This window comes from Sinocyclocheilus rhinocerous, unplaced genomic scaffold, assembly GCF_001515625.1.
Source record: "Sinocyclocheilus rhinocerous isolate Xijiao unplaced genomic scaffold, SAMN03320098_v1.1 scaffold645, whole genome shotgun sequence".
Classification (NCBI taxonomy): Eukaryota; Metazoa; Chordata; class Actinopteri; order Cypriniformes; family Cyprinidae; genus Sinocyclocheilus; species Sinocyclocheilus rhinocerous.
In genome coordinates, this window is record NW_015630037.1 from 218,636 (window position 1) to 231,887 (window position 13,252).

A 13,252-nucleotide genomic window follows, 5' to 3' on the forward strand; every position below is an offset into this window, starting at 1 on the left:
TATTGAGATGGAAAAATGCAGTTTTACAAATGCTAGAAACGTGGCTTTCTAAGGAAAGATTGCTATCATATAGCACACCTAGGTTCCTAACTGATGACGAAGAATTAACAGAGCAGCCATCGAGTCTTAGACAGTGTTCTAGGTTATTACGTGCGGAGGTTTTAGATCCGATAACTAACACCTCTGTTTTTTCAGAATTTAGCAGTGAGAAATTACTCGTCATCCAGTTTTTATATCGACTATGCATTCCGCTGGTTTTTCAAATTGGTATGTTTCGCCGGGCCGCGAATAAATATAGAGCTGAGTATCATCAGCATAACAGTCTCTATTCAAAAGAATGTTGTGGTCGATAGTGTCGAACCCAGCGCTAAGATCCAGTAGCACTAATAGAGACACTAATAGACACACACACACACACACACACACACACACTCACTCTGTCTGGAGTTTGTAAGCACATGTGTCTCTCTCTCTTTGAATGTGTGTGTTTGTGTCTGTGTTTGTGTGTGTGTGTGTGTCTCTCTGTGTTTGTGTCTCTCTCTCTGTGTTGTGTGTGTGTGTGTTCAGGTCTGATCAGTCGCTATCCTGAGGAGGATCTGGAGTCGTTTCCGCTGCCGGACTCTGTTCCGGTCTTCTGTCTGCCGATGGGTGTGACGGTAGAGAGCTGGCCGCTCAACACTAAATACCAGCTGCCCATCTTCTCCACCTTCGTCCTGACTAGCGCCTCCGGAGACAAGGTCCGTCCCACTGCTTATTCAGCATAAAACAACTAACAAAAAAAATCAAAAGTGCCAGTAAAGACATTTATAATGTTACAAAAGATTTCTAGCGGCCTGTGATCCCCACGAGGGAAAAAAATGATTAAAAATAGTAAATGATGTTTATCTGAAAGTGTAAGAATGCAAACAGGTTTTCTGTAAGGGGTAGGTTTAGGGTTAGGGGATAGAAAATATTGTTTGGTCAGTATAAAAGTAATAGAAGTCTATGGAAAGTCCCCACGATTCACAGAAACAAACGTGTGTGTGTGTGGGTCAGGTGTACGGCGCTGCGATCCAGTTCTACGAGGCGTACCCGCGCGAGTCTCTGTCGGAGCGTCAGTGTGTGCGTCTGGGTCTGCTGAGTGTCGTGGACCGGCGGCCCATCACCAACCGCAGCGTTCAGGTCAAGAAGAGCATCTGCGTTCTCTCACACTGGCCCTTCTTCAGCGTCTTCCAGAAGTTCCTCACCTTCATCTACAGATACTCCATCTCTGGACCGCATGTGCTGCCGCTGGAGAAGTGAGTGATGCTCACACCTGAACACACCACTGATCACGACACTCAGACCTGTGTGACGGCTTTTCTGATTTGCTGAGACTTGTTCATTTATTGGGATAACTTCATGAACTAGATTTTTACTGCATTTAACTTCTAACAATGTGCTTGACATCAGTGTTGAAATGATGCTTTTTCTAATTCATCTTTTTGACCATCTATGCATCTCTGTATAGATGTGTTTTTTATTTACTAAAACTTGGACTGTCTGTAGGTTAAAATTATTTAAAAAAATGAATTTTGTGATTCTAGAGCTAAACTATGTTCAGGGTTCTTGATCTTCTTGACTAAGTTGATCATCCAGTTGATGGATGTTGAAAATAATTTTTAAATATTTTTTTACATACTGTAAGCAGATTAATAATAATATTAAAAAAAAACTTCTATGACTTTTTGAGATTTAATTTTTTTAAGTTTAGAAACAAAATTTTTAAAAATGTCAAAGAATGAACACTGGTACACAAAAGAAGATATTTTCAGAATTGGAATAAAAAAAATGTGATTGCAACTTTTTATCTTTAATCGTGACTTTGTTTTTCGCAGTTCTGAGAAAAAGTCAGAAGTTTGAGATATCAACACAGAATTGAAAGACTAACCCTCTGAATTCTGCGTCTCACAGTTCTGCTTTTATTTGTTTCTACCACAGAATAAAAAATAAAAAAGGTCATTTCTACTTATTATCTTCCAAGTCTTACATTTTTACTCACAGTTCTGAGTTTATATCCAGCAGTTCTGACTTTTTTCTCATAATTGCAGGAATAAAGTCAGAATTATGAGATACAGTCACAATTACTTTTTTTCTTTTTTTCTTCTGTGGCTGAAACAAGCTTCCATTATTTTGTCAGTGATCTGTAAAATATCTTCTTTAGTGTTTCACTGATGAAATAAAGTCATACCGGTTTGGAATGAGTGAATGATGACAGAATTCTTGGCAGTTTTTGGCTGAACTGTATTTTAAAGGATGTATTTTCTTGATTTAGAGTCAGTGTGAAACCCGCATCACATTTCTGTAATGTGACATTTGCAAGAATATTGAATGAAAAAAGGCAAGACTTGTTTACCTGTTGTTGAATTCATTATATTGTATTGAAATATTTTTTTCTTTAAAATAACAATTATTATAACCATAATTATAAGAGACGCTGGAGCACAAAACCAGTCATATGGGTCAATTTTTAGAAATTGAGATGTATACATCGTATGGAAGCTGAATAAATAATCTTGAATTGAAGTCATGATGTTGTGTGCAGTGAATACTCATGTTGAAGAGGTTTAAAGAGATGAACTGACTCGTGTTAACTGTGATCTGTCTGCAGGCACATCTCAAGCTTCATGCACAACGTCCCGTTCCCGTCCGCTCAGCGTCCTCGGAATTAACTGTGTGTGTGAGTGTGTGTGTGTGAGTGTGTATTAACTGTGTGTGTGTGTGTGAGAGATAGAGAGAGTGTGTATTAACTGTGTGTTTGTGTGTCCTCAGCTCTCTTCGTATGATAATCTGCTGCTCTGTCAGCCCGTGTCATCTCCGCTGCCGCTCAGGTGAGTTCTTCTGCTGATGATCTGATTGGCTGCTGCGTCTGTGCTCTGTGTTCTGATTGGCTGATGCTCTGCTCTCAGTGGGGCCAGTTTTGTGAAGCTGCTGCAGAATCTGGGTCCTGAGAACGCGTGTTCGCTGCTGCTGGCGGTTCTGACCGAACACAAGCTGCTGCTGCACTCGCTGCGGCCCGATGTTCTGACGTCCGTCAGCGAAGCGCTCGTCTCCGTGAGTCCAGCACACATCACACTCATCTCTACAGCGCCTCATACAACACAGACGAGGACCGAATCAGTGACGGAACTCCACTGTGCTTCAGTTCTGATTCAGACAGCAGTGTCATTATTCAGATCAAGTTTTCTCTTAAAAACCTATTCACTGTCACTTTTCATTACGTATTAAACATTAATATCTTAGTCTGAACCTAAAGTAATCTTGACAAACTATATATCGTTTGAAAGCTTAAAGACTCTAGTTTTCATATTTGGTGACTAATTTTTTTAAATATTTTACAGAGCAACTGTAATTTATTAATTTGCAAGAAGAGTACTCATCAGAGTCGGAGAGCGAGTTCTGACCTTTACTTTGCAATAGTGATGCTGTTATGAAATCATGAAAAATCATGAAAAACCTCCATTCATGTCAAGTGTTCAAAAGATAACATCCATTCTATTTTAGGAGACAAAAAGGTCTAAAAGTGTTTTGAATATAAAGAAAAAAACAATAGATTCTCTATTATTGATGCAGCGTGAACTGTAACATAGGCCTAAGGTTCTCGTCGTATGTCTTTTATGTGTTATTTAGAGGTTGCATTGAAATCAAATACTGCCATACTGCCCTTAATACTTCTGAATGTGATGTCTACTTCATAATTATTGAGAAAAGTATGGAAAAACATGTTTCGGATCACTCAAACCGTATATGGAAATGAAGGCGCCCTTATATGGTTACTAATAGGGTTTGATGGTCATCTAGTGGAAAAGCTTGGTACTGCGTCCAAACAAAATCTCACCGAAAGCTCATTTTTTAAGATATCAACTTCAAATTTGAAACACAACTTGTTCAGATTTTTGGTTGTAATTTTCTAGTTTTAGAGTAAAACGTGTTTTGTAAAAATATATATTTTATGTCAAATATAAATATTTTAATTTTTACATTTTATATTTTCATAAACTTAAACTTCCATAACTTTTTTCACTTGTACAATAATCTGCCAAGTGTCTTCTTTAAAAAGAGACAACCTTAAGTCTGTGCTCCAAAGCACAATTTATAACAATTTAAGTTGGAAATGTCATTTTCAGGTCTATGCTCAAAAAGTGGAACCAACAGTTAACAGGTTAAATCAATGCATTGCCTACTGGTTTACTTTATCTTCCCATAAACCATTCACACACTCTCTCTACAATACTGAAAAAGCGCTGATGATCTGAAAACTGTTAGCTGGAGTTATATTATATATTTCCTCTGGTGCTTCAGCTGTAAAGCTGCTATTCTATTTACTGAAACGTAGACGGTCCGTAGGTTAAAATAATTCAGTGTGATTCTAGAAGTTTGAAGAGCTGATTGTTCTTGCTCTTTTTGACCAGGTGGATCATCCAGTTGATCATGATTACTGAACAGTGATTTTTAACATATAATAAAATAACTTGTTCAGAAATGTGAAGGTTTAAATAAAAATCACAGTTTTTTAAAAAATAAATAAAACATTAAATCAATATTAAACTAATAATTAATTAACAATCAATTATTAACAAGAATTAAGATCAAATGACATTTTAATTTTTTTTATTAAAAATTAATAAAATTATTTGTTTTAATCCATTTGATCATGATTACTAGATAAAATTTTTGTATATATATATAATTTTTTAAAATTTATTTATATATATTTTTTTATTATTTACAATAAGCAAATTAATAAAAAACTTCCATGAATTTTTTATATTTTGTTTATTTTGGTATTTTTGGTATTTTAGGTCTAGAAATCACAATTTTAAAAATTAAGAAAAAAAAACTTACAAATATTCTTAAAAAACTAATTAAACTAAATTAAAATTAAACAAAAAAATTCTAAATTAATTAAAATAAGAATTTATTCAAATTACATTTTGATTTATTTTATGTTTTAAACTTGATTACTAGATAAGAATTTTGGAAAAAAAAAATATATATGTATTTTTATTTACAATAAGCAAATTAATAAGAAACTTCCATGAATTTTTAATATTTTGTTTATTTTGGTATTTTAGGTCTAGAAATCACATTTTTTAAAATGTAAAAAAAAAAAAAAAACTTAAAAATATTCTTTAAAAACATAGTTTAAAAACTAAATTAAAATTAAACAAAAAAATTCTAAATTAATTAAAATAAGAATTTATTCAAATTACATTTTGATTTATTTTATGTTTTAAACTTGATTACTAGATAAGAATTTTGGAAAAAAAATATATATATGTATTTTTATTTACAATAAGCAAATTAATAAAAAACTTCCATGAATTTTTAATATTTTGTTTATTTTGGTATTTTTGGTATTTTAGGTCTAGAAATCACATTTTTAAAAATTAAGAAAAAAAACTTTAAAATATTCTTAAAAAACAAATTAAACTAAATTAAAATTAAACAAAAAAATTCAAAATTAATTAAAATAAGAATTTATTCAAATTACATTTGGATTTTTTTAATGTTTTAAACTTGATTACTAGATAAGAATTTTGAAAAAAAAAAAAATATATATATATGTATTTTTATTTACAATAAGCAAATTAATAAGAAACTTCCATGAATTTTTAATATTTTGTTTATTTTGGTATTTTAGGTCTAGAAATCACATTTTTTAAAATGTAAAAAAAAAAAAAAAACTTAAAAATATTCTTTAAAAACATAGTTTAAAAACTAAATTAAAATTAAACAAAAAAAATTCAAAATAAAATAAAATAAGAATTTATTCAAATTACATTTTGATTTTTTTTTTAATGTTTTAAACTTTGTTTTGTCTTATTTTAAATTATTTTAATTCTTCTTGAGGCTCCCGGTTCAGAATCACTGATCTAATAGAAAAATAAATCCAGTCAGTTCACTGCAAATACATAAAAGTATATAAAAAGTGCTGATGATCTGAAAACATCAACAAACGTGTAACTTTGAGTTTATTGATCTCTGCTTCTTTCACATCAAACCACTCGAGTTGATGTTTTCTTGATTTCTGAAAGTGCTTTTCTTACTTCGATTTTTTGTCTTGTTTCCAGCCAAGATATCAAAAAAAAATTCTTAAATCAAATCAAAAACTCACCTAATTTTGACTTGTCTAGAAAATCTTTGATTTAAGAATGTTTAGATATCTTGGCTGGAAACGAGACAAAAAATCGAAGTAAGAAAAGCACTTTTTGCAGTGTAGAGATTTATCGTTTAGCCATTCTCATGCATCCCTGAGTGCCAGTGTAAGTTCATCAGTCGGTGTGACTTCCTGTCTCTGCCGGTCATGTGACGGTCGTTTCCTGTGTCAGATGCCGTTTCCTCTGCGCTGGCACTGTCCGTATATCCCGCTGTGTCCGCTGCGGATGGCAGATGTGTTGTGCGCGCCCATGCCCTTCATCGTGGGCGTCCACTCCAGCTACTTCGAGCTTTACGATCCGCCGACTGACGTGGTGTGTGTGGATCTGGACACCAACACCATCTTCCAGTGAGTCTTCCTGTGAACACAGTTACACTTTTTACAGCTGCTTACACACTAACTCTTCACTCGTCACACAGTTTCTGAAAGCTGACACTCAAACAGCAGAAGCACACACCAAATCTGCAAAACCATACACTGATTCTCGGTCTTTGACTTTTTCATTTCATAAAACACCTTTTTGCAAAACACAACACAAATCTCTATTATTTTGAATGCAGTGCTTCGTTTTGCAAGAGATGCGAGGCTTTTTGCATTTTGTGTGCAGTTCTTGGATTTCTCTGTAAAGTTTTGAAAAAAAGAGGCAAAGTTTTGAAAATGTGTGTAAGCAGTTGAAAAAAACTGTATAATGCAACAAAAGATTTCTATTTTAAATACACGCTGTTCTTTTTAAATTTCTATTCATCTGTGAATCCTGAAAAATAAAATGCATCACAGTATTTTCAACATTGATAATAATCAGAAATGTTTCTAATAATCAGCATATTATTATGATTTCTGAAGATCATGTGACACTGAAGACTGGAGTAATGATGCTGAAAATACAGCTGCGCATCACAGAAATAAATTACAGTTTAACAGATATTCACATAGAAAACTGCTGGTTTACATTAGAATAATATTTCACAATTTTTACATTAATTTTGATAATACTGTATATATTATTATATATCTTATCACTGTATTAGTATGTATATACTGTATTAATACAGTATTTTCGTCTCCAGGTCTGAAGATAAGAAGCCTCTGTCCTGGAGGTCTTTGCCGAGGAAACATGGGAAAATCCTGCTGAACTCTCTGTCCAACCTGCACAAAACTCTGGAGAAGAGTGAGTGAGCGTCTCACACACACACACACACATTCTGACTGATGATGTCACTTCCTGTCCTCACACGCTCTCTCTCGGTCCATCAGTCTATACTCCGGGTCAGGAGGAGGCCACGCTGGAGTTCCTGCTGACGGATTACGATCTGATCTACGGCCGTCAGAAGCAGCTGGAGCTGGAGATCCAGGAGGCGTTCCTGCGCTTCATGAGCTGTTTGCTGAGAGGATACCGATCCTTCCTGCTGCCCATCACACAAGCGCCCTCCGACCGAACCACGGACTGCAGCTCGCTCTTCCACCTGCAGGGTCAGGACACAAACACCCTTCAGAAGTATCAGTGAAACCCGTTTTATTTCAGCTGGTTGCCATGGCAACATTTTTATTTAGTTTAACTTCACGAACTAACTAAAAGTTATGGAAGTCTGTTTCCAACACTGAATAAACTAATGAAAAAAGTTCACTGTGACTTTTTCTCAGAATTGTGAGATATAAACTCGTAATTGCGAGTTATAAAGTCCAATTCTGAGGGGAAGAAAGACTAGTATTTTCTTACAGTTGCAACTTTATTTCTCAGGATTGCAAATTTATATCATGCAATAATAAAAAAAAAAAAGCAATTGTAAGAAAATAATCTTTTTTCCTCTCAGAATTGGATTTTAAAACTAGCAGTTGTGAGTTTATATCTCAAAATTGCGAGAAAAAATGCAAAATTGTGAGAAAAAAGTCGCAATTTTTCATTTTTTATTCAGTTGCAGAAACTAAATAGCTAAAACTACAATTTAAAATAGAATAAAAACTATATAGACATAAAAAAACGAATATAAGGGACAAAACAATAAAAATTGTTTTTTTTAATTTAACTAAAATTAGAAATAAATAAAAATATATAAATGTAAAAATAAAATGTTATCTTAAAATAAGAATTGTTCAAATTATAAATTAGATTATGCATTAATATACATTATTAAATTACATTATTAAAATTACATCAGCCAATGCACTTATAAAGATAAAAGCTGTCAAATGTCTGAAGTTTTGCATTTAATGACAAAAAGCATTCAAAATGAATCATTTAACTTCTGCAAAGGAGTGGAAAAATTTTAAAATACGTCATTTAATACAAAAACACAAGTTTATAAATAAAAAGCTTTTCTGTGTCTGTTTGGCTGCAGTAACAGCAGAAACATCTGCTCATGTTTGCGTTTTCTTCTGTCTCTGGATCATAATTCTGTCCTTGAAATCAGGATTAGATATTAAATAATGTCGTGCATGTGAAAACGGACCGAGAATTGATCTGATGGTTGTACTGTGGCTCCGATTCAGACAGGAATCATGTGTTTGTGTGTTTTTCTGCTGATTAGGAGATAATACAAGATTAATTCACACACACCAATGATTCTCAAAAACTAAAATGCTACAAAATGATATCATGTTTAGTGAGAAAGTGTGTTGTGAAAGAGCAAAACAGACACTATTTCTGGAACCAGCAGCCTATAATTAGTAAGAAACATTGGTTTGATTCAGCAGATGACGGTTGATGGTTTTCTCCGGGTGTTTCTCAGGGTTCCTGAAGTCTCGCGATCGAACGCAGCAGAAGTTTTACACGCAGCTCACAAAGACGCAGATGTTCACGCAGTTCATCGAGGAGTGTTCGTTCGTCAGCGACCGCCACGGCTGCCTCGAGTTCTTCGACGAGTGCGTGCAGAAGGTCAGACGCTCACCTGCAGTCACCTGACCGCAGCGGCCAATCAGATCGCTCCTGTATCACCTGTGTGTGTCTGTGTCAAGTCACCTTTATTTATCAAGCGCTTATAACAATACAGATTGTGTCAAAAGCAGCTGTACAGTATTAAATAGGAAAATAGTGTGTCAATAATGCAGAAGGACAATAGTAAACACTCAATTTTCAGTTAAAGGCAGTTCATCATTGAATTCAGTGATGTCATCTTCAATAACGTTCCGTTCTGCCACTTTTTGTCAGGGTAGGGGATGAAGGGATGAGGTGAGGACTCACTGATGCAGGAGAATGGGCTTTTATTTGCAAAAATAAAACAAAACAAACCAAAACTACTCCGTAGGGGAAAACAGGCTGGTAACCAGGCTTGGCAAGGCAGACAGGACATGACAGGATACATGCGATGACGAACTGGCCCAGGACTGCAAACACAAGGAGAATAAATAGGGAGCAAATGAGGAGGGTAATGAGGGAAACACAGGTGAGGCAAATTAACCAATAATCAGGAAACAAGATTGGCGGGGTCAAGACAATAGACTTGAGAGCACATGGCACACAGAAAACAAAGACAAAAAGCCATGTGCTCACACGAAACAAAAACACAAGCACATAGCCAGCAAAACAATCACAAGCCATGTGCTTGAACAAAACAAGACACGAACACGCAGCTAATAAGAATACTCATAAGCCGCGTGTTCACATAAGACATGACAACATGAAAGCACGCAAGTACATGTTCACGGTTTCGACGGTGCCGGAGATGTGGTCCAAATGCCTGCTGGGTCACTGCTACGGACTCTGGTTCATCTGCTTACCAACATTCGTCAGAGCAGAGAGCACTAAAGTCCGAGCGCTGCACGCCGCATACGAGGTGCTCAAACACATGGAGACACGCAAGGTGGTGCTGCCAGACGAGGTCAGAGACACACACACACACACTATCACAATCACACACTATCACACACACAGACACAAACACAGACACACACACACACACACAACACACATACACACACGCGCACACACAAACACAGATTTTGAATCGATCTGTATTGTATAATGCACTAGTGATATGATGTAGACGCAGTAAGTGTGTTGTAGTTTGTCTCGCTCCTGATGTGTGTGTGTGTCGCAGGTGTGTTACCGTATCCTCATGCAGCTGTGCGGTCAGTACGGTCAGCCGGTTCTCGCGGTCAGAGTTCTGCTGGAGATGAAGCGGGCGGGAATTACACCCAACACCATCACATACGGATACTACAATAAAGTGACGTACTTCATATTAATGAGATCACACAGGGCTTCCCAAACCGGGGTTCATGAGTTGATGAAAAGCTGATAATTCATTAAATTATAAAAATATACAATTTAAATGAATCATTTTCAAATCTAATCTAAAATCTAAAAATCTAAAATTGTGATAAAATGGTTTTAAATTAAAAATGATCAAAAAACATTACACTATTTTTCATATAATAAAAATGTAATATTAAAATAATTTAATAAAAAACGAAACATTTACTAAAATTAATTCAATCATAAAAATGTAAAATTAAAACAGATAAATAATTAAAAAAAAACAACAATAAAAAAAAAACACTTGCTAAAAATTAAATCATAAAAATGTAAAATTGGAATAAATAATTAATGTAAAAATAAAAGCCACCAAAAATATTTGCTAAAATTGTAATAAGTTATAAAAATATAAAAAATAAAATAAAAATAAATTAATCATTTAAAAAAACAAGTACTAAATTTTAAATAATAAAAATGTCAAATTAAAATACATAATTTAAAAATAAAAAACACCAGAAAAATTTACTAGAATTAATGAAATCATAAAAATGTAAAATTAACATAAATAAATAATTATAAAATAAAAACACCCAAAAAAGCATTTAGTAAAATTAATTAGATCATAAAAATGCAAATTTAAGATAAATGTTTTTAAAATCAAATCAAAGTAAAACACTTACTAAAAAAGATGAGTTATGTTTAGCTGCATGTCATGTGACCATTAACCAAGAGAGCTATGAACATGTGAATGTGTTGTTAAATTACTGAAACTTGAACTCAAAATCTTAGGGAGTCTTTAAGGAGATGCATAAGCTCAAAGAGGTTCGGCTGATGGAAGAGTTTGGGAATCCCTGATATAACGTACAGATGAAAGTCTTGTCTTTACTCATGCGTGTGTGTTTTATTCTGCCGTCTGTAGGCGGTGCTAGAGAGCAAATGGCCATCCACCAATCAGGGAGGGCGTCTTCGCTGGGCGAAGCTGCGTAACGTGGTATTGGCCGTGGCTCAGTTCAGGCAGCCAATCAAACAGCAGCAGAGGAGCGCATCATTCAGCACCCCCGCAGGTCAGAGATGCCCCGCCTCCAGCGCGTGATTGACAGCTGTCAGCAGCGTCACATTCTCACATTCTGCTTCTGTTTACAGAAGACGTACTGTCCAAGCCCCGCCCCCACTTGGCTCTGATTCGTCAGTCCAGCTGGAGCGGGTTGAGTGAAAGCTCGAGCCACGAATCGCTGACGAGTCTGGCCAAGAGCAACAGTCTGAGCAGCGTTCAGGCGTCAGGAGGCAGTGAGTGACTGATAATTAGGGGTGTAACAATGAACCGCGAGCCGGTTGAAAATCGATTCAAAACGGTTGAGATGCCAAACAAATCGCGATACAATTGGGGTAGGCGTTTATATGAATGTGTTTCTGAGGGGAACTGACTGTCTTTAGAAAAGTTTAGATGGTATTTTCTTTTCATCTTGCCCTGTATCATTGCTGTTCATAAGCGCAGCGCTGCTTTGTTTACAGCGGTAACCAAGGAAACACTGTATCATTGCTGTTCATAAGCGCAGCGCTGCTTTGTTTACAGCGCTGCGTCTCATTCAGCACGTCTGCTGTTTCCTTCAGATATGTTTTATGTGTAGTTTCTAGGGCTGTGAATCTTTGGGTAAACAACGAATCGATTCGATTCGCGATTCATAGGGTTTCGATTCGATTCAAGAGCGATTTTTGCAAATTCAGAACGATTCGATTCGAGACGATTCACAGTTAAATTCGATGCGATTCGATTCTACATTCTTTAAGTGCAATCACAGGATTATTAAAATGCTTCCTCTAAATTCTTTATATACTTCGTCAGAGGGCACTTTTGTCAATTGTTAGATGTTAGTTTAATGATGTAATGGCATGACATATGGCATTTACCCTAGTAAAAAATAATGCATTTTAAATACATTTATTTCAAACTAAGTATAGTTCAAATCTATTAATACATTCTTTGACATATCGCTTGAGACTTACTAATATAAAAATTATAATTAAACTTTATTTGGAGTAGCTACTTGTGCACAATGCACATTTCTTAATATTAAGCCTAAAATGTGTTTTAATGTCACTATTGATGAGGACTGTATGAATTATATCAGTCTTTAAATGCAAGATATTTAAAGTGTACCTGCAGTGTACTTCCTCACAATTAAAGTGCATATGCATCGTCAGGGTTTGTAATCGATGCATCGAGAAAATGAGTGAATAGTTACACTGCTAGTAGTTTTACAGTCAGACCATTCTGTTTTTGCTTCAAACTTCGAAATTATGCAATCTAATTTAGATTAAAAACTGCATGTATGCTGCATCTTTGTTTGGATCATGATTAAAATGCAGTGGTTGCCTCTAATTTTCTTACTTATTTGATTTGGGGTTTGTTTTAAAATTTCAGTTTAGTTTTGTTATATTTCAATTTCACAAAGAAGCGTGCAGCAATAGCCTAATAAAAGGACACCTTTTCATTTACTGTATAATTTGTCTTCAATCTCATTTTGTTGAAAAAAATTGTGAGAAAATCAGATCTTGAAATCAAAATCGTGAATCAAATCGAATCGTGAGCTGAGTGAATCGTTACAGCCCTACTGATAATCGAGACTCGCGTCTGGTCTTCCTGTTTCTGACGTTTTAGTTGTAGACGTCAGAAACAGTAGCCAACAATACATTGTATGGGTCAAAATTATCAATTTTTCTTTTATGCCAAAAATCATTAGGATATTAAGTAAAGATCATGTTCCATGAAGATATTTTGTAAATTTCCTACCGTAAATATATCAAAACTAAATTTTTGATTAGTAATATGCATTGCTAAGAACTTCATTTGAACAACTTTAAAGATGATTTTCTCAATATTT

General features: G+C 34.9%; 1 protein-coding gene across 1 annotated transcript in view; it reads left to right on the plus strand.

Moving 5' to 3' along the window:
- LOC107739845 (DENN domain-containing protein 4B) overlaps window positions 1–13,252 on the plus strand; it is a 53,498-nt gene that overhangs the window by 15,765 nt on the left and 24,481 nt on the right. The window contains 13 exon segments of the mRNA XM_016552056.1: window positions 568–737; window positions 1,036–1,277; window positions 2,630–2,696; window positions 2,791–2,849; window positions 2,928–3,072; window positions 6,351–6,526; window positions 7,246–7,346; window positions 7,433–7,648; window positions 8,905–9,170; window positions 9,691–9,993; window positions 10,213–10,341; window positions 11,290–11,434; window positions 11,514–11,657. Of these exon segments, the coding sequence (XP_016407542.1) occupies window positions 568–737; window positions 1,036–1,277; window positions 2,630–2,696; window positions 2,791–2,849; window positions 2,928–3,072; window positions 6,351–6,526; window positions 7,246–7,346; window positions 7,433–7,648; window positions 8,905–9,170; window positions 9,691–9,993; window positions 10,213–10,341; window positions 11,290–11,434; window positions 11,514–11,657 (2,163 nt within the window).